This window comes from Ceratosolen solmsi, unplaced genomic scaffold (assembly GCF_000503995.2).
Source record: "Ceratosolen solmsi marchali unplaced genomic scaffold, CerSol_1.0 scaffold3, whole genome shotgun sequence".
In the NCBI taxonomy this organism is placed as follows: domain Eukaryota; kingdom Metazoa; phylum Arthropoda; class Insecta; order Hymenoptera; family Agaonidae; genus Ceratosolen; species Ceratosolen solmsi.
The window spans coordinates 2,130,829-2,157,823 of NW_011948428.1; the positions used below are offsets into that span (position 1 = coordinate 2,130,829).

General features: G+C 31.6%; 1 protein-coding gene across 1 annotated transcript in view; it reads left to right on the top strand.

The window, feature by feature from the left end:
- The window catches only part of LOC105363688 (agrin), a 53,362-nt gene that overhangs the window by 8,776 nt on the left and 17,591 nt on the right, over positions 1-26,995 (top strand). Inside the window, exons 3-6 of the mRNA XM_011501439.1 lie at positions 11,941-12,156; positions 13,249-13,490; positions 16,007-16,193; positions 22,396-22,493. Coding sequence (XP_011499741.1) covers positions 11,941-12,156; positions 13,249-13,490; positions 16,007-16,193; positions 22,396-22,493 — 743 coding nt within the window. The remainder of the gene's footprint in view (positions 1-11,940; positions 12,157-13,248; positions 13,491-16,006; positions 16,194-22,395; positions 22,494-26,995) is intronic.

Below are 26,995 nucleotides of genomic sequence, written 5' to 3' on the forward strand. Positions count from 1 at the left end.
AGAGGGGCTGACGCGCGCTGACAATTAAAGTCTAATGTCGTGAACGGGAGGAGCCAACCTACACGACGAGCCCTCGTTAAATGATCTTTTTTTCATTCAGTCGTGCCTCGTGCTGCAGCTTGTATTGTTACTCATCACGACTCCCATATTATAATAGGAATAAGAAATAAGTGTGTCTTGAATGCCAAAGTGTCGAGCTGCGTTGCTTCATAGGAATCATGCGGTTTACGAGTGCTTTTACAACACTTGTTAAAAGCGTTATTACTTATTTTATTGCCAATTGTTAGGGGTTTTTGCCTTATCAAGCTGCTCTATTCCCTACATAATGAAAATACAATTAACGTATTATTATTGATTTGTTCAAATTGAACAACTAATGTAATTTTAACTAATTGCACGATATCCATTAGCCCTTTAATCTAACTTTTTATCATTCTATTTGTAAGATTTCATTTTTCTCACGCTTAGTCACTATTGATATAAATTGAAACTCATTGACAGGCGAATTAAGGATCAAGTTTATTAATTGGCGAATAATATAATGCAGAATAATGGCAATATACATCAATTTCTGCGTCCATGAAATGCTGGCATTTTATTGAAACATTATCGCGACAACACTGCTTCGCAGCCCCGATTATTGATTACAATCTTCTTACTAATTGAATATGAATCTCCGATGAAACGTGCTGCTTGCTACTATTCTCTTTTTTTTTTCTTTTTTGTGTTGATCCTCCATTTACTCTCAATCCAAGTTGGGAAATGAAAGATTATTTCGCATCTACGTAGCTCCCTTTCTTTTCTTCCAATATCGAAGGGAATAATAAATAACTTGATCTCGGGATATTCTCAATCACTTTAATTAAAGGCGATTGGTAAATTTTTTATTTTCATGAATTGTAGCGTCCAAATTTCGTGGATATAATATGATCGGTGAAATTTCAAATTTTGCGGTCATTAATTATTCCGAAGAACTCAATCATCGGTTTAATATATTACAATTATTCAAATATTCGGTGAGTGCGATTGATCTATAATTACCAAGAGCACTAAACATATCTATTGAATTGCGAAAATTAATTCGTAAAAAGACGTTCCACTTATTGCCAACGTAACACTACTATTTTTACAGTATCTCGAGCATAACGAAAGTAATTTTTTTTATTACGCTATAAATCGATATTGCAAATTTACGATTTTACCGATAATAATATACGCCATATGGCTGTCATATGAAAATTCAATAGACATTTGTCGTTTATAAATTTCAATAAATTAATACTACCACACATTTTGCCGATATAATTATACAAATTATCGCGCAGTATACATTCGACTGCCTCTATATTTATTTCCACGTATACTTCTTAATAAGACTACCATCAATTTTCTAGCATGTTTGCAATTCATTAGGGCGTACCTAATTATAAGAAACGTTCCTTCGATAGATATTCCAACAAATTGACTCATTTAATTTAATGTACAACATCGAGAATAAAACGTGGTCGCAGCTTATATAAGGCTATACCATAGCGATAATTCTATTAATCTATGTTCATGTAACTATAATGTTCGCAGATATATGCTTTTTAACTATTCTCTTATCTTGAAATTACTTTGAATGGGAATAAAAAATTCTTGGAATACATTATATAATTTAGAAATTAAATTTACATATATAACAATGTGGAGAGCTTTTAGATTCTGAATTTCATTCTTTATACTGTGAGTACTCGATTATAAGGAAAAAAAAAAAAAAAAAAAACTAAACATATAAAAACGTCATTTCATAGCCATTGATCAAATAAATTACTTTATTAGATTATTAAAGAAATTATAATAATGCATTTTATCTGTCTTTAAAGATTCATAATAATTTAATGTTTACAAATGAAATTCTTCATTTAATATTCCAATTAGAATGAGGCATACTTTCTAATTCAGCAATCCGTTACTATTAAAGGCATGTAATCGGTAAGGTTAAAAAATGGCAATAAACTTCTCTTTCTCTCGCTTTTACAAAAAATATCCTTTTTTATTAGCACACTTTCATATAGGTACTTAATGATGGAGATGAAATAGTAAGAGAAAATCCCCTACAGCTAACGTAAAAAGTTCGAGTTAATTTGATTTATCTCCGTACCGATTGAGAACCCTACTCGAAAAAGTAAAAAGTTTTTAACAAAAGGAAGTTGCATGCTTAACGGCACTTTTGTTTTATTTTACGACGATAATTTATCGATTCTGGTATTTGTAGAAAAGTTTAGGGATGATGGTTTCTATCTCATGCACTTGTTTCTAAAGTACGAAATCAATGTGCAATTTACAATAGAATTTAATAAAAATTTTAAATCCTTTTATTCTGATTTATCCATACTCCACATTATATTAATAATCCAATTAAATTACAATATATTTTTAATTCATGTCATGGCTAACATAATAATTATAATAGTATGAATATCTTGACAAATCTAATCTTACAACAATAAAAGTCGTCATTATCTAGAAAGAATTAAAATCATCGTATTACTTTCAACATTACAATACACTTGTATGCAACTTTTGCAATTAAAAAAAGTCATTCGTACTGTATTTATTTTAAAAAATTATTGATTCTCTCAGACATAGTATATAATTAATCTATATTACAATTAATTTCAATATTTGAAAGAAAAATGATTGTAAATATAAATAGATTGAAAAAAAAATTGCAAAAAAGCAATGAATCTAATTAAAAAAAGAGCTTTACAGTGTCAATCTTTCTTCTTCGATTTTCTAGTCAACTCTCTCTCTCTCTCTCTCACTCTCACTCTCTCTCACTCTCTCTCTCTCACTCACACACTCTCTCTCTCTCTCTCTCTCTATTTTTCTCAGTTATAGCGAAATTGAAGTAGAAATCCGATTGGTAGCTGATATTCTTTCATTGTTCTCAACAGTCAAATACAATAAAAGTTCTCGGAACGTAAGTACAAGGCCTCGATCTTCTCCATCCTAATTTGAGAAATAGAATATATGTATGCGCGTGTGCATGTGTATTTGTCGGTATGTATATGCGTAAAATATTACAGTAAATGTGATAAGAGAATTTTTCGTACCTTTGAGTAATTTCTTTTGTCCTTTTAGCAATAAATCAGAAATTGAATATTTTTACGGTCAATCCTTTATTTATTTAGAATTTTATAAAAATCTTGATTTATATTATAAAAATGAAAAAAGAAATCTATTTAAAAGAATATATTGAAACAGCTTTACAACTTTTAAATGTAATTTATATATCAAAACGCTTGATGAACTATGTTGAAACAAATTTTTTTCCTTAAATATGAAATAATTTGCAGATAGAAAATTACATTCAAGTGATTGGATGAAGAAGTAAACGCAAATGAACCAGATATTTAGACTATTCACAATGTATAAGATATTTTTCTTTCATTAACATTGTAAATTAACATCTTTTCAATGTCATTCCTATATTAACATGAAACGTAGAAAAAATTTCTTAACTTTACCCTAAGATGTACCACTCATTGTTTAATTATTTAATAATAATTGTATAATATAGAGGCATTATTTAATTATCGTCCTTACAACGAAACGGTAAATATTATTTTCTCACGTACACATTCGGATGCACATACGTACGGGCTAATGCATCTAAATTCACAAAAAAATATACGCTACTTTGAATAGGACATGGGAAAAGCGCATATGGAAAGAAAGGATAACTAAAACGTAAGAGAAACAGTACAGAATAAAAAGACAACAACAGTCAGTGAAGTTGGACCGGGATCGGAAATTCACAAACGTACTCCAACCCAAAAGAGAAGACCGAGGAAGCAAGCTCGTGTCAACGTCGACGATAGCGGCTAAGAACTCATGGGGGAAAAGTGGGTCGTAAAGCAGCACGTCTGCCAATCGGCGAGAGAGGAGTCGAATCGGTGAAAAAGAGGGACAACCCTTCGACGGAACACGGACGCTGACGTCGACGTCGTTGAAGCGCGAACCTCCTGACATCTCAACGTTTCGGGATGCCTTCCTTTACTTCCAGAACGCCAGAAGAAATACATTGAGACGCGCCTGACTTGGTATAGCCTTTTAAGCGCAGTCTGCGAGGGAGGAAAAGGTTTTCCCTGAGTAGATTTAAGTGAAAAAGACCGAGTTTTTGACTACGTGTTTTTCAAATGTAGCTGAAGTTTCGTAAGTTCGAAGGAAGTTCAAAGGCTAAATACCATTGTACGACTTTCCTTGTTTTGTGCGCTTACGATATTATATTTAATTAGTCGTTAACTTACGGAATTATAAAAGTTAACCAAAGCCTAAGCCCTAAGCTCGTTGCTGTTATTACCTTCCCTTCGACATAAGTATTTCATTATTTTATTTACTACAGTCTCGATCTCCGAGTCATCAAAGCCTGTTCATGATTTGTCAAAAAAAAAGAATGGATATATTACATGAGTGAGGAAAAATTGCGATACCATGCTGATTAAATAAACTTATAATTCTAGAAAATGCATCCGCGAATATATCCAACGGATTTCTAGAAGAATTCAGAAATAAATCAAATATTATTGTGGTAAAAAATATACTCTCGTTTCACGTTATGTAGCTTTTTTAGTTTTATCAATAATTTAAAAACTTGATTTTCATAAATAATAACTGAATTTAATGTTTCAATGTGAAAGGTAAAAAGAAACTATCAGAAGATTCCTATTATTTTGAAAAACATACCACAACAATTTAATTATTGACTTGCTTTTCACAATTTATCTTTATACTTGATAATTATAATAATACGAAATAAACATGATATTGTCAAATCTTTTAATTTACAATGTATTTTACATTTTATGGAGAAAATAGGGTATTTTATTATCGAATTGCTTAAAAAGAAAAAATTATATATATATATATATATATATAGTCAGCAAATGAAATAATGTACTTGAGTTTTCTAAAATAATTAGACTCATAAATATGAATAAGAATTCTCCGAATTCCGTAAATAAGATATTACGAATATAGGAAGAAATCATCTGTCATCAATAATTGAAATTAGACTTTATATAATCGGATTCTCTACAAAATATCGTTAGTTGATATATTTTAGTTTGTACTATGATAAAGATGATATTTTTATAACTCTATTATAATTTAAAATTACGGAACCATTAATATATACACATTGTTATATAGAGTGAGAAATCACCAGATAACTGTCCATAATAACATAATATTCTATGAAAAATTATAAGAAAGTTTTACTAATAATAATTAAATCTATGTATGTAAATCCTTATAGCTATAAGTAATATTAATTCAATTAGTATCAAATTAGATCAAATTACGTTATAGACAAGTCAAATAACGTCCACCTTGAGGAAAATAATTAATTAAATTTCTTCGCAACAATTGATTTCATCGTTAAAATTATTGAAGCGATACTTCCTATTAATATGCTCAATTATAATTGAAGTAAATCATTATCTTAACATCCTAAGCGAACTAGAAAAATTACATTAAAAGCATACGTTAACTTTCAATATTCTTTCAAATGAAAAAATCTTTATTCTTTCATGAAAATTGTTCATGATTATAATATAAGAAAACCAAAAAAGTACGAAAATAAGATTGGAATAAAAGAAACTTGGAAAGATCTGGATTTTATACGTCAGTTCTATTATCAATGTCATTTAATTTCTCTATATCTTTATTTACTGGTATAAAAAAATTTTCCACCGTGATTTAGTAATTATTTGTTAAAGTGACAGCAGAAAAAAATAAATGAAATAAAAAATAAGGATTCAATATATCTGGATAATCGACGAAGTTTGGCCAAACTTTGAAAATTAAAACAGTTGCTGAATATAAAAGAAATAGAAGCTTTAATATATCTTCGCGTTATATTTAGTTTCTGTTTTTATCTGTCTATTAACATACTATACAATGTATATATACATTTATATTACATACATGCACATGAATATAAATATTTATAAAGAGGAGAGCAAATATATCTACATTAGTACCTGCGTGGAAAATTATGTAAATTAATGAGTAGATTACTGATTAGAAATTTGTAAATATTAGAGAGAGAGAGAGAGAGAGAGAGAGAGAGAGAGCGAGTGATAGAGAAAAGAATGGAAGGTAAGCCAAGTATGATATTATCTTGAATTTTACTTATTTTAATGCCGAATCTTATGGAATAACAGAAAACCTTTTGCAATTATGAAAAACACTTGCGTAAATATTATTTGCGTTATCATTGATACTCGCATATCCCATGTTCAGCCGCCTTTTACGTACTCGAATTTTCATTACTGATCTATTATATTAATTTTCTTTTATTAAAAATAAAGCTAATAATAGTATTAGTAAATGATTGACATACGGTCGATATTTTATTCTATAAGCTTTTCTTCATGACCTCCCTGCCATATTGCTTTTAATCATAATTTCATTGAAAATGCAAAATGCAATTTTTATTTTAAATTGATAAGTTGTAAATGCAGGCTAATGGACTTTTCATCGCTTAATTATTGAATTATTTTTAGTTTGAGGAATAAAATAAAATTTTCTTTAATAAACTTAAGTATGAATTTTATATGCAAATGAATCAAGTAAATTATATCTTTGGATAATGCTATCAATTTAATTAAAAGGTATTATTTTACAATATTTGTAATGTAATTTTAAAAGGAAACGAAAGTGAAAATTTACTACAATTTCCATATCAATTTCTCAATTGAAATATTAATTATTTAAAATTGATGGCATAGTTTTATAAAAAAAAAAAAAAAAAAAAAAAAAAAAAAAAAATACTAAATATTTCACTTAAATTCTTGCCCTTTGGCAGTCACGAAGTTTAAAATAAACTGAATTAATCATTGTAATGTACAAAATAATTTAAAAAATATGCACGATATTCTAAAAAAAAAAAAAAAAAAAAAACAACATGAATGTATAATATGCACGCACACCCTATGTATAAAATATTAGTAAAAGAAATGATTATATGATGATAGTTATCGTAAACGAAAGGGATGAGAAAACGCAGAAAGAATCGACTGTAAAAGAGAAGAAATCAAGAGTCGAAGTGGTTAAAGAAGGATGTTATAGAATCGCAGCCGAATGGATTTATGATAGAGTGAGAAAAAGGAAGGGAAAAAGGCAATCGCCTTTCTGCGCGATGTCGCTCTTTCGCACTCGCCCAAAGAATTTTAAACGCACTTTTATGAGAAAGCTTTGTGTAAGCTTCGGTGCTCATGCGCTAGTAGTATTACATCGCCCGAGGATAAAAAGATGCAGAAAAAGACGTTTCAAATCTCATTCTCTGTAAGCTATACGCTCCATCATACCATACCGACTTGCACTTTGCCGGAAAAATTGAATGTTGAAAAGACAGGAACTTATTGCACGTATGCTCTTTACGTATGTATATGCATTTTGTGTATTTTTGCACGGGTGGGCGCTTGTGTGGGTAAGAACGCGTAGGCCAAGATGGGCGAGTTGTTGAGAGAGTGGATGGGTAGGTGGACGTGGGTGTTTGTCTGCGTTCGCGTATCCGTATCTCACAGAAGAGAGGAACAAATTTTATTTTTATATTTTTTCAAAGTGTCTGAATATTCCTTCTTTACTATTATGTTAGTAAAGAAGGAAACATAGGGTGAAAGAGAATTTTCATAGGTTGATTTCCATCATCTCCCTCCAACTTACTATTCATTCGATATTTATACGCTCACGTATGTATATAAAATAATTCATCGCATTTTATTATCGACCTTCTGCACTATAAGTCTAACGATACTCTTTTCATGATTTTGTCGCAGTTAGTCGATTAAAGCATCAGAATTGGTTATTTAGCGGACTAAATTGTTAAGAAAAAGACTGATAGTTTCTCAAGTCGTCGTGTGAAGTGTTTGAATCTAATTTTAGATTTTAGATGAAAAAGAAGAAATAATTCTATTTAATGGAAATACATAAATTATTATGGTCTATACTATTCTCTATGTGAAACAATAAAGATGCATTTTTATTTAAACTAAAGTATAAGACTTAATGTACGATAAACGCTCGTTATTATTCTTCACTCGCTTTATTTCTTAATACTACTTTGACATTGAATTACTTCCTATTGTGTATATATATATATATATATGATACTTGTGAGATCATTATTCATGTATAAAAATCTTTCTCATCTCTAAAATTTTCTATCCGCAAAAGAACTAGAAAATTAAATCCTTAACTTTATGGTTTTCCATTATGAAGGGCACGCTTTATGAAAAATATAGAATTATCATATACACTGTTTAGCCTTTAAAAACAATCGATAGGTAGTAAGTTACACGCAGCACGGTGTAGTGAAATTTTTTAAAGAATACCACGGACAATAGTAATTTATAAATTCGTAATTATCATGACTTTGGGATATAGGTTTAGAAAACAAAGTTTTATTAAAGTATTTTCGTACTCTATATAAACGGTTATTATTATGATTATTAGAAAAAATAATGAAATGAAAAAGTAGGAAAGTTTTTATTAAAATAACCGTTTAGTCATAAAGTCAGGGGAATGAGCATTTCTTTACGATTCATAAATTGATATATTGTTGAAAAATAAGCGCCATCAATGTCTAACATTTAAAACGAGTGCGATCGAGTTTCGAGAAGCTTTTGTGCTTTGAAAGCCGAAGAAAAACAAAAATTATAGAATCAATAACCGGGACTACCTCATCAAGTATTTTCCCAAAGCACATAATACACTATACCGGGCACCCTGGAATATCATCGATCCCGCAATTTGCATTGACAGAGTCACCGATGAAATTAACGCCTGCCACGTCCTTGACCAAGAGAAGGGCGGCAAACGCTAAAAGAAAGCCGGCGGAGCTCGAACAAGCGTGAAAGCCCGGATGAGTCGGAGCTGAGAATACGCGAAATTCCATTAGCCGAGGCAGACGGGGGTCCGAGCCAAGGAGTTTAGCCGCTCCAGTGGACTGTAACTTAAATCCTTGGGGCGGGTGGCGGTGGCGGGGGCGGGGGCGGGGGCGGTGGCGGGGGGGGGGGGAAACCGAGGCTCGCCGAGCGTGACCCCTGGATCACGGACACGGGAAACGGAATCCGAACTTCCTTCCGTGCGCGCCTCGGCAAAGATTAATCTCGACGGACGCCGCGCCCACCCCTACTGGATTCCGTTATCCTGCACGCGCGCTCCCTTTGGCGCACGTCCGATATAACTTTCCCTAATATTGCCCCAACGGCACCCCAGGCATAAGCGCGAATCGCCATCTTTCTCGAGCAAAGGGCCGTCGATTTTATACCCGAACGATGGTCTTGCGCCTCCTTTTTTTTTACGTGTACCTTCGTCCTTGGAATAATTTCTTAGATTCAGGGGTGAGTTGTCAATCAGATGAACAAACGCTGAACGGCATTTCACGAGCCTCCGACAATTTTACAACTACGGCCTTTAACTGCGATCTATTTCTATTGTTGTTGTTGTTGTTGTTGTTGTTGTTGTTGTTACTCTAGAATCTAATTGGAAAAAATCTCTCGATAATATGCCACTGCTGCTTTAATCATTGAATGTTTTCGTTTAAAGACCAAGTAATTACCGAAACTATCTAAACTGTTATAAGCCAACTATAAGGCTAAAACTTTCAACGATTAACATTTATTGTTTATAATGAGAATGTTAGAAGATTATTCGGCGATTAAGATGTGAAATTAGCAACATACCCGACGATTAATAAGCACTCGGAGCTAATTAATCTCGCTTAAAGTAATGATACGATTGTACTGTAAGATCATGGCGTCAAACTTTATAATGTTAAAAACTTGTAGAGATCAATATTTCTACGCATAGTTTATAAAATCTAGGATCTGTAATAATAAATAATATTAAAAATTACTATAAGTAGGTGCAAATTTTCTTTTTTATTTTCTAGACAATAATGCAGCAATAAAGATAAAAAATACTTTACTTTTCTGCTAAAATGCTAAAACAAAAGCGTATTTGAAAGAACATACAGGCGAAAAATTTTCGTATTTTAAGAAAATTCTTATATTTTATAACTTTATAAAAATATTATTCCCCGAGCCCCGAAATATTATCTATAAATAAAACATAACTGACGTCCTTGCCCACCCCTACAGCAATATTCCACATGACGTACAATAGAGAAAAATTCTTTTTCATTATAAATATCATGCTTTGTCATCTAAATTGTAAAAAGAGTTTTTAAATCACTATTAAGTGCCATTCTATAAATAATAAGTAATTAATAATTACGAAATTGTAGGCGTCGTATATGCATTTATTTCGTGAAAGTTTATTTAACTCATATTCTATTGAGATTCTAATCATGTGAGATATTAAATAGATATAACGTTGATTGATAATTTGACATTCTTGTTTTTTTGTTCTTTTGTTGTTTTCTTTTTTTTCTTTTATTTTCTTATTGATAACACAAAACATAAAACATATCAAATAATATATTTGATCGAAATAGGTTAGTGTAAAAGAAGTTTGTCTATTGTAGCACTGAAAGACGGGTGCGACCATCCAATTTATCACCATGTAGCGGTTTTCTTAAATTGCAATAACACGCTCATCATAAAAACCATATAATTAGAGAAAATCCTGAGAATAACGAGAAACGTTTCTCCAACAATATTTTATATGAGTATGCCAGTATATCGGAGGTTGTGGATATTGGTTATGGTTGTACAAAGGTTTGTCTGGTGCATTAAAGCGCCGTTATTAATCACTGTCGCGTGTAAGCTCCGCTATCCCTGTAACTTCTAGGTAATCTTGCCATTGTAAGAACAGAATATAATGCCAAGAAAGATAATTGCACTAGAAAGGATTCAGCGCGATGAAAATGAATAATGCGATCCTTGAAGACGACATTGATGCGTTAAAATCATTTCTTACCATATATCTCGTTGTAGATTTATCAATCATAACGAGATTTAGATTTCTATTTTCATAAAGAGCAGCATTCAGCGAGGCGTCGTATATTAATATTTTTACAACGATTAATTCGCTATTACAACCAATAATATACAATTATACGATATAATACCATACGATGGTTTGTGTAATACTTGAAGAAAAGCACATTTTATTCACTTTGATTTCTATAAATAGCTTATGTGACATTCGCTCGTCAACAGTTACGATCAAATAATTTCACTCCTCTATTAGTTTTAATGAAACAATCAATATCCTGTCAATAATCGAAAATATATTCAATCATTATATCTAATTCTCAATTATTATAGGAAATATTGATTTTATGTAGAAGAATTTTTATGAAAATTTTATTCTATTGTCTGGTAGAGTAAGTCTTGCATATCGATGTTTTGCCGCTCATCATTTATTTATATTTGCATCTGAAAATCTGCCGATAAAAGAAATGACATTTTCTTACAAGACAAGATGAATTTACACATTGTTTCGGTAGGTAATGAGAAATATGATAAGATTGAAAGCTAAAATTCATTTTGAAGATGGAATGAAAATTTTATTGAAATGCGAAGAATACAAATTGAGATAGCGACGCGCTCATTTAATTTTACTTTTAAACCCCGTTTAATAGAGAGAGGGGGGGTGGGGGAGGAGGGGGAGGAGGGGGAGGAGAAGAGAGAGAGAGAGAGAGAGAGAACGAAATACATGAATTTGAAATCTGTTTTAATAGAATAGAATAGTGAAGCGCACGTTTGACCCTCTTTAATGAGTCGTAGCAGCCACTAAAATCACAACACATCGTCAATTAAATTTAAATAATCCTTGTTTACCAATATTTGGATAATTTACAACAACAAAAAACAAGGAATAAAAAAAAACAAAATTACGACATTATATCGGAGCGTCGGATAACAGCCTTTGAATAATACAGATATTTATTATCTATGCGCATACGTGTATATGTTGCAGATCCTTGCGCGGGGGTGACGTGCACGGAACCGGAAGTCTGTCAGTTGGACGCCTCGAGACAGCCGTCCTGTCGCTGCAGCGAACAATGCGGCCTTGAATTTTCACCTGTCTGTGGCAGCGATGGTAAAACATATTCCAACGAGTGCATCTTGCGCCAGGAGGCCTGCAAATCTCGGCTTCAGCTCCGGAAAATTTACAACGGCGAATGTAATTCCGGTGAGTTTCCATTCACTGTAATTTAACTCGGCCGCGGATGCTCAAAAGCTCCCGACTTTCTCCTGTTTGCTTTTTATCTGCGCGCACATGCGATTTCCTGCTGGGCTATTGAATTTCGATAATATACTTCTTGGACGCAAGCGTAGAACGATGGCTTTTGATAACGAGGATAAAGTTTTATTATTCTCTTTTTCATTGTCCCTGGTATGTCGAATAATTTTTAACGAGTTAGTATTGGCGATTAACTTTCGATCGGTTAACTTTCATATTGATAAAATGACAAAACATTTTAACAATCGGATGATTCTAACGAACAAAGATACGGCTAATATTGTATAAAATTTGTATTCGTTATCAGAAGCTTCTGATGCACACTTTTTCTCTCTATTACATTCTTTTGCTTCTTCTTCTTTTTTTTTTTTTTTTTTTTTTTGTAATACGCAAATACATTTTTAAATACTAACTAACGCAAAAAAAAAAAAGAATAAAAAAGACAGCTAAATTACTTTTCGTAGTATTGTTTGTTATACGCTATTCATATATCCGTTATATTACGCGATGTAACTCGATGTTGTATTTGAATCGATAACGGCACACGTTGAATTCCACAAATGCCCCGGCTTTTATTATCGGAAGATATCAGCTTTCCACTCGAAACTTTATTTATAGAATTCAAAGATTGAAAATAATTGAAAATCTAATGCTTGCCGAGTCTCATAAAATCCGGCTAAAATAAAATGTTCCATTGCGATGTGCTCTAGTCACCGGGGATTTTCGACCGCCAATATTCACGGCGCCAAATGAGCATTCGCGAAGCCAAAATCGTACATGGCCTCGCGCTCGCCATTGCACAATTCAATGCTCATCATCGTAATTACATAGCTGCACTCCTTCCCTTCGCAATTTGCTGCAACAACTCTCCTACCCTCCGCGCGTCAATCATCGATCATTCGTCGCTTATCGAACACGCCATACCGCGGACGTGGATGCGATCCACCGGCTGGCGAGTTAAAAAGGTGGATCCTAAGGCCCGCGAGTGGATATTGGGTCAGCCGTGGATAAAACATTGTTGTCACGTTGTGTAATACGCAGGGGTGAATCCGTGCGACGGTGCCAAGTGCGGCTCCCAGGAGCAGTGCGCGATCGATCGCTACGGCATCGCCAAGTGCGAGTGCGGCCCCGAGTGCGAGACCGTAATGAGGCCCGTCTGCGCCAGGGGTGGTACCACCTACGTCTCCCTCTGCGAACTCAAGAGGCAGGCCTGCCTCGCCAGGACGACCGTCGAGGTCGCGTACACGGGCGCCTGCGGCTCCAAGGGCCCCTGCTCCGAGAAGGTTTGCATTATTAGATCGGCCGATGATGCCGGGATCGCGAGCTCTTGCTCTGTTGGGAGGTCCGCTCGAGCAACCTCGGAGGCTTTCGGATGGACTCGGGTCGATTGTTGCGAGTTCGCGCGTAGCCTTACGAGTCACCCCGTGCGCTCCAATTGCCTGGCTTCTCCTGGCTTTGGAAAACGCGTTCGGAAGCGCGTTAATTGATTTAACGAATTTACGAGTGTGCGAGGCGGCATCTCTTCGGCCAGGATGATGGTAACGACGAAAATTACCGACTGCGCTTAACGCAGAGGTGTCGATCGCCATTTTTGTAATCCGATCGAACGGGCGTGCAAGTTTTGAAAAACCCAACAGTAATTGAGCAGGCGTCGATCATTGGCGAGTGAGTGAATAACCAAGGGTCTGCTCGGGAGCGAGAAGGTTTAATGAGAAAACATAGGATAGGTTGCTACTCCCCTTAAACCAACGCCTTTTCCATGATTTCTAAAAATCTTCTAGGATCTCGGTAGCGGAGGTATATTAATTCCATTGCTCTCGAATCTTTAATGACTACGATAATCTACTATCTCCAAAGTCTTGTGGATTGAAGTAAATTTCCTTTTCTTATGGTCTTTTATTTTATTTTATTTTTTGTTGTTGTTGTTTTGTTTTTGTTTTTCAAATACTTTTATTGCCATCGTTAGTTAACGAGTATCATAATCTCCATCATACATGTGTTTTGTTTTTTGCTTTGTACTTTTACTTAGTTGATTATTAAATGGGTAATATATATTTTGAGAGATTGATAATTCTTATAAATTAGAGTTCATCTACGATTATGATAATTCTCAACAGATATTTATAAACTCGAACTTATCGATGAGAATATTAAGTCTTCAAAAACGTACTATTTTTAAACTTTATATAAAAGCATCAATGAATGAACCGAGCGAGCGATCTCAGTATTGAATCATTGAAATATTATATCGACAATGATCCGAGTGTTTATAAAATAATATATTGTATTTGTAAAACCAAATTAAAACTTATAAAATACAGGAAATATAAAAATTGATTGTTCGTTTACATTTTAAATATTATAAAGCGCGTTAATTAAAGTGAGTAAGCGAGACTATTTTGACGAAAAAAAGACGAAAAAAAGACGAAAAAAAGACGAAAAAAAGACGAAAAAAAGACGAAAAGACGAAAAAAAAAGACGAAAAAAAGACGAAAAAAAGACGAAAAAATTATCTTACAATTTCTTGTCTTGGACAGATATTAATTCTGCACTCGGAGAACATTCAATATAACGGAGAAATAAGATCTTCTCCAACTTCCATTAAATCCATTATACACTTCAATCAGTGAAAAGCAATCGTCTCTAATTGGACGATACCACAGGCCACCGAATACAAAACTCTATCCACAATGAGAAAATCTCACACTCTCATGCGATGAAGATTGATTGAGAAAATTCCTCCTTAAGCCTTTCATATTTTGCCTTCGCAGCTCATCTTGCGATTTAACCTTTGTCATATTCTTTTTCATAAAGTTGTTCGTTCTTTTAATAATAATTTAATCTCATCGTTATCACGATATTTCACTTGACAAATGCAAGATAATGAGATCGCAGTATTTTCTTGCTCTATCGACCATCGCGATAATCGGCAAACAGCGTGAAAAATCAACGACCTCGTTTAATACGCGAATTAAAAGATTTACATCCTATTCCACTGACACTAATTCATAATGTCATGATTATCATAGTACTTTATTTTATATAATTTATTGAATTTCTCCTTTTTACTTGGAATTCTTTTATACGAATACTCGCGCAAAAATTTGTTAAATAAAAACAATCTATAGTTTTATTTCGTTATAAGTACAGTAATTTCATAAGCATTTATATGTCAGTTCGCTTTACAAATGTTTAATCTCTTTCTCCGTTACCGCTGTTCCACGCATATGAACTAGAAACTCATAATACCCTGTCACGGTACACGTAGACTTGAAAAATTATGAAAGATTCCTTAAAAATTTGTAGACAGTAGCATATAATTTATTACCGGAAGAAAAAGCAACTAAGTATTTTCTGAAGTAAAAGAACCAAACGTCGTAATGTATAACTGCAGGTTGTCAAGAATTATGCCAGCGAAATAGCAAGAAAGAAAAAACTCTAATTGTATTTGCAATAAATTTTATATAATAATTTAATACAAATATCCCCGTATAAATTATTTTGCGCCAGGCAGCTGTGATTTATTTTGCTGTCAAAAAAAGACGAAAATAAGTCGTTCGACTCGATAAAAACTATTGTCTACAAAATAGTCTGTATTCCCTGATTAGGCTTATAAAATGTTTCGTTAAGAATTTTATAAATTTAATTCGATTTATTGCGGGTGTATGGGTGGGAGGGCAAGCGACGTCGAATCTTCTCGCTCAGCGGAACGTGAGGCGAGCCCGTTAGACCCTTGGCTAGCTCCGGAGCGCGGTCCCGAGACGAAGTCTCGACTCCCCGCGAAACCGACCGCTTTCAGATCTGCCAGTGGGGCGCCGTGTGCACGGAGAGCGAGGACGCGGGTGTCTGCGAGTGCCCGAGCTGCAGCGCCGAATTCCAGCCGGTTTGCGGCGACGACGGCATCAGCTACGGGAACGAGTGCAAGCTGCGCCTCGAGGCCTGCCAGCACCGACGCGACATACGCGTCCTCTACCACCAACAATGCAGTGAGTCAAGCAATCATATTGTTTATGAGCGTATGATCGCAAGGTTCCCGATAATCCCCCACCCCCACCACCAAATCACTTCTATATCGCCCGTAGGAGCAGCCTGAACGACCTTCCATTGCAATCGCCGCCTCAGTCAGATTCCGTTATTTTCCGGAGAATTACGGAGGCTCGGCTGTCGCGGTGACGAGATGCGATTCCCCAGCTCACGTATGGAGACCTTCGGGGTGTCATTCGACATTTTCCCTCCTCGTCTTCTAAGACGAATTATTTGGCGAATTGCTTAGTCGTGATATTTCAATGCCGATTGTAAATATTTTTGTATGGGCGCAAATGGAATTAAGAGCACCAAACATATTTGTCGAAGTTTCTTTCGATATGGAATTTATGTTTTTTTTGTCATTATGATTTTCAAATTATGATTCATGACAAATATATATATATATATATATATATATATAAACGGTGTGTAATTGTGTTTGTGTGTAGAAAATTCAATGATAATGACAAATGCTAGTGTAAGCGTCATTTAATCATTTTATTACTATGCTTTATTTATAGAATATTCTATTAATTTTCACTCATAATGCTATCGCGTAGTATCAAGTTTCAGATACCAATGAAAATTAAATTTCAGCCCACGAAATTATTAAATAAAATGCTTGATAATTATAAAGTGGCTAGATTAAAATTCTCGCAACTTCACCGAATACCCTTTAAACGAAGCTCTATAATATTTGAAGATTCTCTTTTAATTATTATATGATATTTATTTCTACAATTGAAAATTTTCTTTGGCTAATAAATAGGCTAATAAAATAAAAATAATCAAATTCATTCATTTAATACGCAATACGTTTTATCGAAGACTTCTTCTTCGTTTCCATTAGATTTGCTAATCACTGAAAATTATATTCCTAATTACAATCCAGTCATTAATAGAATTACGATTAATCAATAATTTATTGGTTATAAGTACTTTTCCTTCTTTCAACAAATATCTTACCATTACATTTTTCAGTATCAAAACTTCGTGTAAATACTTCATTAAAGCATAGCGAGACTCCAAATTATTTTTATATTATTTGCTTGTATTACGCTAATTAAGAGTTCGTTGGGTATTTATTGGTAAAAGCAAGTGCCCCAATGGCAACTTACAAATTCCTGCATTGAAAGCATTTGGAAGTTGATGAATAGGTTGGAGAAATCGATCGATCATAATGCTTAATAATAAATTCCTAAATAAACAATCGAAGTAGGAAACGAGCCCGTGAAACAGCCGTTTCCCCGACTAAGTGCATCATTATTTAAGCATTAAGCGGGCCGAAGAAACTTGGAGCTTCCGGACATCCAGCGCGTCTCCCCCCCCCCCCCCCCCCCCCCCCCCCCCCCCCCCCCCCCCCCCCCCCCCCCCCCTCACCCAGGCACATATTCAAAATCCAGTTTTCAACGATCCAGCAATGGTGAAGTCTAGACACGGGTTAGTCAGCCATCGTGATACAAAACAATGCAGCTCCCACCACAACTATTTCTAACATTGGTCGGCTTGTGCATCTCCCTTGCAAAAGCGCTATTAACATTCGTGTAAATGTACGGATTTACGTTAAAAGTGACCTCGTGCTTCGTACTCCGATACGACTGCTGCTTTCCAACACAATCGCACACCTATCTCCTCTCCAATCCCACAACCATCCACCCACCCACCCACCATCTCTCGCTTTCAGGGCGAAAGTTATCGTTAGTTTCGTCGGGGTTGGGGAGGAGGAGTGAATAACGCGATGTCACTCGCTTTTTCTTCGGATAGCGGTAGTTTTACAAATGTCTGACTATATAAATCTTTTTTAAGGTAAATAAAGATCCTGTATCCTGAATTGCAAATGAATGTCTTAAAAAAGTTGTGCTTTTAAAAGTTTTTAAAATCCAAAACATTTATTTGTTTATTTGACTGTGCGTATCTCGATAGATCAAATGATTTTACACGGATTATGTCGATAGTTATGATATTTATATTAATCTGCATTTAATATAGACAATGTTTAGAATAGATATTACCAGGGTACATAGATTAATTTCGATTAAAAACAGCGGTACAAACAACTCTATTCTCGTTAACTTACATTCTGCTAAATTTCTATTAATTGTCGATGAAACGAAAAAAAATGACAATATCGAACAAAATTATTACTATTATGTTCAACGTTATTATAGGTATCGAATCTCAAAATACTTAAATCCCTTACAACTTAAACCTTATTGTGTATTCAAGTTCACGGCAATTTGAACAATTATAATTTTATTGTCTCTCTATAACATTTAACTTCCGTGTATAATTACTTTAGATGAAAATTGCCGATGAGTGCCGATTATTAATAAGTAACGATATAAATAAAATAACACAAGATATATTTAAATACACGAGATATATTTAAAAAGACAAAACCATAACTTTAATGAACATTCATGGAGTCAATTCAAGTATGGAATTACGAATTCAACAATGATGTACAATTCAGCGGTGCAGCATCTTCCTCACTCCTCTCGCTCTCGGCTAACGTGACGAGATTCTTAAACATCGAATTCCTTCCAATGGAGATGACGTAGTTTATTATCGAGCTATTATTTTAACGCCTATATTTTCTTCGCAATAAGCACGCAACAATTCCTAGTACGTGCAATATGCCTACGTTTCATATCCCAATTCGCACCGTTGCATAACACCTCGATGATCCCCTTTCGGTCGCATATAATATTGCATGTATGATTTCGCGTATTTCGTGTATTTTAATTGTAACATACTAATTACAAATTTACATATACGTAAAGATAAAATTTATCGACACTTTGTATTCTAATGCATTCGCAAAATCTTGTTGGAACACGTGCAAGTGGCACACGCTTTATTTAAATGCATTAATAGTACTTATAATTACAATTTCGAAAGAATAAGTGGCAACAGACATATCGATTATGCAGTTGAGAGAGTATTGGTCATGATAGCGGAAGGTCCCGACTCCAATTTTCGCTCCAGTAAAGCCGCTTGCCTTTTTATCTTTCTCTCTCTCTCTCTCTCTCTCTCTCTCTCTCTCATAAAAAAAAAAAAAAAAAAAAAAAAAAAAAAAAAAAAAAAAAAAAAAAAAAAAAATAATATTTTAGTAAGTTGATGGGATACACAAATACAATAAATATGATATCGATGGGAAAAAGTAAAATAACTCGAATATCAAATCGGAATTTATAAATAAGAATAAAAATTATTATTACACGCCAAATAATTACAAATTTTCAATTTTTATGAACAAAATTGTAAAAATATGTAAAAACATATATAGACGTGCTTTAGATAAAGCACTCGATGGTCTCATTATACTTTCGATAAGATAAAAAAAATGTTAAAATTATAAAAGAATTTTTAAAAAGAAAAGCTATATTTATTGAATTTTCAATGTATAATTTCTACAACATTATGAAATAACTATACTTCTTTTTTTTTCCTATACATAAAGGCAAAATATATCTACATACAAACGTACCAAAAACTTCAAGAATGTTTGAATAAATTAAACGTCAATATCGTGAATATTACGTGATGAGTATTTGTACAATAACGTGATATAATTTCTGAGAAATCACATAACTTTTTAAATATTTTACTTAAATCATTGGCTACCAAATAATTCATCAGTTACAATAATGATTATTTACAAAAATTAAATTACTCGTGGAAATACTCGTGAAAAAAAATTTTGAAATAATATTAGGAGAAAATTGAATATTGAAATCATTAAACTAAATAGGTAAAGTGCGATACTTTCATCCATCTAATGTTTTTTTTTTAACAATTGCAATAATAATTTTATAATTACGTGAATATTATAATGTTAGACCACATTTTATTGTACGAAAACTGTTCAAAGATTGTCTTGAAACATTTTACATGAATGTTAAGGTTATTAATAAAATCGATTAGATCTGTCGATGTTGCGGTAATGGCTGATTTAAATAATATGATTATCAATTCAAATATTTAATCAAATAATACAAACTGAGCATCAATTCATAGGATGCTGTATTTATATAATACAAGGAGTATTAATTATCTTTTATAGACAATACGGCAATGAAGTAATATGATATAGAATATAACCTATTTGGACAATAGAATGTGAAAAATTTGTCTCAAATTCAGGAAACATCAGGAGCACTCATAGTCTCATACAAGCACGCAATTTATCAGTCAGGAGGCGGGCTTTAATTAAGAATTCTCAGGATGTGACTTAAATTGTTCTTCCATCCTGCCAAGACGCTATATGCGCGATATTACGCAATTACTTTATGCAGGAAGGACGCGGGGAGAAAACGGTAGATAGATATACGGCTCATAGGTTGTAGCTCGGTGTGCTACAAACTTCATGTGCATCGCGCCTCCGATATTCTCTCCTCCTTGGCGTATTCTCCCGAAACCTAGACATCCGATTCCGTGGCGATGTAGGAGCTGTGCGGGTAACGTCGGACATGCTATCTCCATATCTTTCAGTCTCTTCGTCCTGTCATCCACGCGCTACGGCCGGAAGCCATATTTCCCAGGACGAGCAAATTCGCATTCGCGATTTCGCAAGCTCATATATCTCAATGAATCGAGGGAAGATTACTCTTAATCCTTGCCTCGTTCCTCAAACGAATACATTTGGCTTAATCTTTCGTGTACGAATGTCCCGCTCGTGACTGCGTTTTAATCTTCTGCCAACTGATTCTCATTGAGAATACAAGGAGGATTTGGGCTTTTGAGAGGGCCCTTTAAGCATTGATAAATGCTTTAGGGATGTAATGGTTATCCTTTTCCATGTGGCTTCTGTAAATTTTATAACGCAGCTGCACTTATAGTTCAATCATTCGAAGACTCAACCGAATGACTCAACTACGATGAGTTATTAATTATACAATGACGCAGATGTTTTGTATCGTTTTTCTAGTAAATATTATGATTAGATCTAGTGAATATTAGATTGGATTATAAATGATATTTTAGATTCATAGATATTCTTACCATGTATACGCTTGCGATTTAATAAAAAAAAAAATAAAATAATAATAATAATAATAATAATAATAATAATAATAATGAAATTACTAAATTTTTTTCAGAAATACATATTCGGAAACAAAAAAAATTTATCTCTCGCGCGTGTCTTAATTTCACGACCTTGAAGATTCAAATAATATCCAATTATATAAGTAAAGCGTCTTAATAGAATCGCCAAGTATTATGAAAATTTAATTAAAGTAAATATAATAAGCAAGCTTAAAATCATCGATCTTATAATACCTCGATATAAGTGCCTATAATTATTTAAATATACAATATTAATAGAGTGATTGCCGAGCTTGATGGCATTTTTCATTTTTACGCTTTACTAACGAGGATTTTATAATAATTTTTTACTGACAAAAACAAATTATGAAAATGATAAAAAGAACTAACAAACTAACAGAATGCCTCATTAAAATCTGTCACCCGGAGATCTGAACTTCTCTTTGTCGATTATAATGCTAAAGTTGAGATGACTCCAGAGACGATGCCTCTGGACCATCGTTGTGAATTGTAAGCAAAATAAACTAACCAAGTAGAATTGCATGGGCGTTACGTTTGTAGTGGTGCGCTCACCATCATGGGAATACCACTCTCGAGGTACTTGGTAATAACTGTACAACGATGTTTTATTTTTTAATTGGAATTATACTAATGGTAGCTTGGCAAACAACTGTTGGTCCGCTCTTCTTTTGTTAAGCTTTCAAATGCTGTCCGGATGCTAATATTACTTTAACGATTATCTTTTTTACGCGATTAAAAACAGTACGCATCCATATGAATTTATCTGCACAATAAGTAAACTTGCCCGAATAAAAGGAAGAAAAAAAATAGGAAGGACAAGGTATCGATGGGTAAACTAATAGACTAATTGATGGTGACGGTTGAAAAGAATATTTAGAAACTACGAATAATACGCAGCTATGATGAGTAATAATACACCAACAGTGTCTGCGTCATATTTCTTCAATCTACCATTAAAGTATCGGGATGAGAGATGAAAGTTAATCAGCTGAGGGTTAAAATGAAGCACGAAGAAGAAAATGAGCACGACGCGATGCTCAGAATTATTTTCTCGACTTAATCGTAAACCTTCTATTTCCACTCCATTTACAGATGGCTGCGAGAACACGAAGTGCGATCATTACGGCAAGTGCGAAAGCGATGCCAGTGGCCAGGCAAAGTGTGTGTGCCCGAGCGACTGCGAGGAACCGGTAAGTTGAACTAGCAATAAAACTTTGGCGACAGATTTGGGCGGGGGGGGGGGGTTTGCCAGACTTTTCGCATAGAATTCAAGCAAAACTTGTAATAACGCTTACCTACCAATCGACTTTATTGGATAAGACATAACGAGCTTGCTCCTTCAAATTTAATCGACAAATATTTTTATCTCAGCAATGAGCTACAGAAAAAATTACATTTTTATAAAACACAATCGAGCATCCGACAATAAATAATCGGTAATGTTCATTGTAATTCGATTAAATAAAAAATATTTACCAAAACATTTACAATGCGATTATTCAAATATGAGTATTTCAATTAAAAACTACGTAACCTCTAGGCAATAAAGAAAAGGCGAATGAATTTTTATAAACCCTGCAATTTGATTTTCCCGAAGAATGTATTTTAAAAATAGACCACCAAATAATGAAATCGATATATCCTATTTCCTTTCCTCATTAACAATTATAAATACTCAGTAGGTCGATGTTTATTTTCGAGAAGAATAAAATGGTAAATAAAATGCTCGTAATATTTTAATTTTATATGCAGATAATTATTGATTCATAAACATTTATAAAAAATTATTATCAAATCCCATATTATAATTATAAGTTTTATTTTCAACATAATCTTCCGTATATATTAATGAAGAATTCATTCATATGTTCAAGTGAGCTAATAAAATAGCATTGTAAATTCAAATAGAATTATATTTAAAAGTCGAGATGTAGTAATAAGAAAAAAATAAACATGTATGTACAATATAAATATAAGCTTTTAATGGCAAAAAAATTAAAAATATATATAGCATGTCTCGTAATCTCATCGAACTCGGTAAATTTATCAAATACAAATCGCAAATTAATAGTAAAAAAAAAATCTGCCTTGCTAAATTTATCAAGAATATTCAACTTTCTCATTAGTTAACTCATTACGTAACACTCAAAGGTTTTTATGCACAAAATATAATTTATATTAAATACATATATTCAACATGATTCTTGTGTTTCCTATATATATATATATATATATATATATATATATATATTTGAATTTTCTTTAATAAAAGTGAAATTAGTATATCATGGAAAGAAAATATTTAACCATTTATTACATTTATTTATTACATTATATTTACATTCGTTTATTATATTTACATAGTCATTTATTAACTTTATATTGGCTTTTAAGCAAATGAAATAAAAATGATACAACATTTTTTAAATAAAATTCACTGAAACGAGGAATACATTGTAAAAAGAAATTAAAAATAATTTGTAAAGATTACTAACATTTAAATTTTAAATCTCTAAATTTTAAATCTAATTCCACAAATCTATGAATTATTCATATAACCATTAATACGTTATTTCAAATTATAATAAAATGAAGATTCTATTTATATATAAGATTAAATCAATAGAAAATAGAAAATATTTTTATATCAAGAATAAAAGAATTTTTCAATTTATTGTCGTACCTAGTTAAAAATAAAAGTTTTCTAGTGTTGAGTACTGTCTTAACAAGAATTCCAAAAAAAAAAAATCATAATTTAATAGTTATATAAAGTTAGTTATATTGAACACATTTCAAATAAATATCATATAAACATAACATATTGTTTAATTGATATATCTTATTAAACTAAATTATCATTATAATAATTATATTGTAATTATTAATTATATTGTATTTCAAAATGCAGGTAAAAATATTTTATAAATATGAAGGCATACGGATTGCCTATTATATTTAGTGTAAATTAGAAATAAGTAAATCATCGATTTGATGAAAATCCATCAATATTGTACATTATAAAAAATCATATTTATATAATAGCAATTATAAAATAGCAATATCCTATAATATTTTGCAAACACACGCATTTTACACTCATACATAATTATTAAATTTTCAAGAATAATTAATATAATAATCATAATAAAAATAGACAATATTAATTTGAATAAGTTTAAAATTATGCATTTTGATTAATTTATATTTCTCTAGGAGGCTAAAGGAAATAAATTCAAGATTATTTTTATATTTGCACACAATATATTAATAGAAATAATATATTATTCGAACGTTAATATAATAATAATTAAAAAATAGAAAAAGATGATGAAAATATACGAATAAACTGAAAATATAAAAATAGCTCTTGGAATCATAAGAAAATATATTATTTAATCACTCACACAAATATGTCTGTGTAATTGAGAAAGACATATTTAAATGTAGAAAATTCTCGAATAAAAAAACAATCATTGCTAATAATCATGATTAAAGGTCAATCATAATAAATAATTACTCTTAGGTTTTTCAAAGAGTTTCGACAAAAATGCTTTGCTTATGCTAAGCATTTATTTGTCCAATTTAAAATTCCAAAATATAATAAAGGTATAGTAAATCCAAAAGTAAATCGTCCTTTATATCTTTGATTTGATCATATTAAAGCTTAACAAATAATATATTCAATGATAATTATATTATATTTCAAGATTATAAACACATTTTTTTGTATTAATGACAAAGAAAATACAAAATAATTTCTATTATCAACTCGATTATTTAATATAATAAATATTGTAAAAAAAAAACTCTTACCGCATTCCTTGAAACTGCTATATATATTTTTAGCTACACATGTCGAGAAAGAAGTGAAAATGTTGACAACAATTCTATAACAATTAGCTGGTTTAAAATATTTAACAAAGAATATATCAATAAAATATAGTTTAAAAAGTATTATAATCATAACGCTACACGAAAATGTTTCTCCAAGCTTTTTATTTACCTTTGTATTATGTATTAAAAATAATGAAACCCCATTAAAAGTACTAATAAATAATTTAAAATTATTGTAGAAAAAAATATTTGAAAAATTATGGGTATGACAAAATCTTCGAACTGATATAATATTATTGTTAATAAATTTATTATTTGAAATTATTATGGTTTATTAGCTTATTAATACTCATTAATATAATTAATAAGTAAAATAAAATAAAATAAAATTTTAAAAACACAGATATAATATAAATAAAATATAATAATATTTCTCATACAGTCTTAAAGAAGCCATAATAGTTATATCGCAAAAAATTTTTATCAATTGAAATATATGAATTCTCATGGCGAATCATTTATGGCAAATTTGCATAAAAAAAAAATTAATATTTCAATGTATATGAACTTGAACAGATTCTACATTAAATTTATAAAATTTATAAAAATTAATCTGTACGTAGTGACAAAATAATTTTCACAAAAAAAATATTTTATTTTAAATTATTATCCATCATTTTTTTTTCATCTATGATCATATTTTTTTACGACAAACATCTAAATCAAAACATCAAAATCGTATGAATTTTTTTTCTTCTATTAAATTTTATGAATTAATTTCTATTTGAAATGAGTATATAAATACACAGATTACTTATAATTTTATAGAATGAATATTAAATGTTAAACATCACATGAAGTAATTATAATTTTTATATATAAAAAAAGCGGCAGTAAGTTTCCGATTCTGACCTCAGTTAATTACTTTTATTAAATTTAATTAATTAAATTTAATTAAATGAAGTTAAAATGGAATTTAATTTAAACGTTAAAATGTAATCCCTTTTATTTTACTTTCACAACAGATTACATACTAATATTCACACGAGTATAGCAATTAAAGAATACCGAGAGAGATACAACCAAAAAATATACTCAGAGCAGAGGTGATATTTAAGTCTCTCGTGAAATAGCAAAAGTATATCTCAGAGACAAATTAATAACTTAATTTAGCTTAATTTAATAGAACAATATAAACTCAGCTCTCATAAGCTCAACACGTGCATATAATTTCATACACTCCGTAGATGCAAATTCCAATTAGGTTCTGAGTGATAGAACATACTGACAGTGAGAGTTACGTAATTCCGATGTACGCTAATTACAATGCCAATAATTTTTTATACCATGAACGTTTAAGAAAATTGATAAGAGTATAAAAGTCTTCTTTTTTTTTTTTTTTTTTATCAATATTAATATAAAATATTTGGCATAATAGTAGAATAAATAGTGAATAATGGAAATAAGTAATTATAAATAATGTGTACACGTAGTTTGATAAGGAAAATTCATTCAACAAATATAAAATATATTCCACTATAAATAGTAATAAGTACGTTAAAGAAAAAAAAATACATATATATATATATATATATATATAGTTATAGCTATTTATATCTAAGAGGTTGATTGCATTAATATTATGATTATTTAATAATAACGTGATATTCTCTATTATAATCCTAACATTAAATAAAATTATCTATAGTAATATAATGGATAATACATTATTTTATATAACTGAATAGAATTTTTACGTTTAATTACCTTCATAATTTTAATCATGAGTCTTCGAAAATATATTAGTAATACATGAAGATAAGACGTAGTACATAAAAGGATAATAATTTTCCTATTT